Below are 1,889 nucleotides of genomic sequence, written 5' to 3'. Positions count from 1 at the left end.
GGCTGTCCCATCCTTAACGCCTCGCTCTTTACGTGAAGTTTTTTATTGTTTTGAAAAGTAGAGTTGTGAGTAAGACGCAAAATTTAGCGTAAAGTTTGTCAAAAATTTAGCGCACCTGAATATTAAAAAGAAATTTGCATATTAATTTTACTTTTTTCAACTAATAATAACCTTATAATAGCCTAAGTTTGATTTTGTTCCAGTTATTTAAGAATGACTCCTGAATCAAAAAGACAATTTAATTAGAATAATACCTTCGTTAAAAGTTTCATACCCTCTTTTAAAAGTAACAAAAATAATTTATAAAAAACTAAAAAAAAAGGAAAAAGGGTACAAAAGCACTCTCTCAACTAACAAACAATAACAAAATTAACTACCCTCTCCCAATCAATGTTTCTAAAACTTTACCTTAAATAACCCGATGTGCTTAGTCTCCCGAATGCCAGCTGGGATATCATTCCAAATAGCCGGAGCTCAATATCTAATTCCGAAAACTGAACGTGTGGTGTCACGGTACTCAACAACAAAATTATCCACCTCCCTAATCGTAATTTTTCTATCAGCAAATGTACTTTTTTTCAACTTCGGCTGTTTTTGTATCTGCCAAGAAAATCTCCTAAAAATAAGCAACAAAGGGGAAAAGGGAACTTTTGATTTCCTGTAAGCCAAGGCTGTGTCTAGGACGAGGAGCTAGGGGGTTTCATTCCCCCCCCCCAAAATGTTAGTCCGACTTATAAAAATGTAACAGAAACAAATATAAGCAAATTTTTGATGCGTATAAATTTTTTTTTAACCCCCTATACCGAAAAAAATCCTGGATACGAACCTGTTTATAACAGTATTATTTTTTTTTTGAATGAAAGATACTGCCTGAAACATTAAACAATTTTCACAAAAAGCTAACAGAAAAACGGAAAGAAATGGGATGAAAATAGAAAAGCGGCAGTAATTTTTGCACACTTTTTAGTAGCCCTAATTAGTGAGACTAAAAGCTAATAAGCCAAAGAATCTTCAATCTTTCATCACACAATAAAAATCTTTTTATAATGGATCATCGAGACAGTTTTTCCTACGATATTTCTTTTCCAGACCCAATGAAAATAATAAGGAAAATAAAACTTCGGAAATAAATTTTGCTCTACTGTCCTTACCTCAACTGAATCAAAAGTAGATCTATTTGAATCCTCTGTATCCATGGTAGAAATTTCTAACTTCAGTACTTCTCTTCTGGAACTTCGGGAAGAACTAGCTTCCTATGACAGTGAAGGTGTTGCCTTAAAGAGAAAGGATAGTTTAGAAATGCACTGATAAGAGAGAAAAATCAATTTTTTGAAATTCTTAGCTCAATTTGCAAACTTTGTTCAATCATTACGAAATTCCTTTGAAATTTTAATTGCATTTTGAAGAACCACATTTAGTAAAATAATATTTTTGCTTCTATTAACACTGGTCGCTCTTCAATTACAGTTTCTTCCTTGGAAAAAAAGAGAAGCATAAACAAACAAATAAACAAGCATCCGCGATCTGCCAAAAAAAGCAAAATTCTGAAGTTTTGTAGATAGAAGCTAGCTACCGCTGCAAGCCGGATAAGTTGAAACTTTCAGATGGTGTTTAGGGGGATGTTGAGTTAACCAAAAGCCACTATAGACACACTATTAGTAGAAGGCTATCTTATACTCCGACGAGAACACCATATATGGGCATAGACTCCCTAGAGAGAACACGTGGTTAATGGGGTCACTGACCTCTTTTTCCAAGGTCGATTTATTTGTTGTTGTTGTTGTAAGTGCACGCTTGAGGCGAATTTTAAGAGTTTCCAGGAATCCTGGAAAACATTAGATCATGTGTTTCCTTCTCAGCCAATCAGCAAGTCGATTACATATTAGCGG

The 1,889-nt window shown here is 34.1% G+C and overlaps 1 protein-coding gene across 1 annotated transcript in view; it reads right to left on the bottom strand.

The window, feature by feature from the left end:
* Positions 1-1,213: 1,213 nt before the first annotated feature.
* The window catches only part of LOC148953949 (brefeldin A-inhibited guanine nucleotide-exchange protein 3-like), a 53,567-nt gene continuing 52,891 nt past the window's right edge, over positions 1,214-1,889 (bottom strand). The window contains exon 3 of the mRNA XM_089086034.1: positions 1,214-1,274. Within this exon, the coding sequence (XP_088942160.1) occupies positions 1,214-1,274 (61 nt within the window). The remainder of the gene's footprint in view (positions 1,275-1,889) is intronic.

This window comes from Artemia sp. Qi Xiang Cuo, chromosome 3, assembly GCF_049724085.1.
Source record: "Artemia sp. Qi Xiang Cuo chromosome 3, ASM4972408v1, whole genome shotgun sequence".
Classification (NCBI taxonomy): domain Eukaryota; kingdom Metazoa; phylum Arthropoda; class Branchiopoda; order Anostraca; family Artemiidae; genus Artemia; species Artemia sp. Qi Xiang Cuo.
Note: the sequence above shows the minus strand (reverse complement) of the source record. Positions and strands in the feature narration are given on the sequence as shown.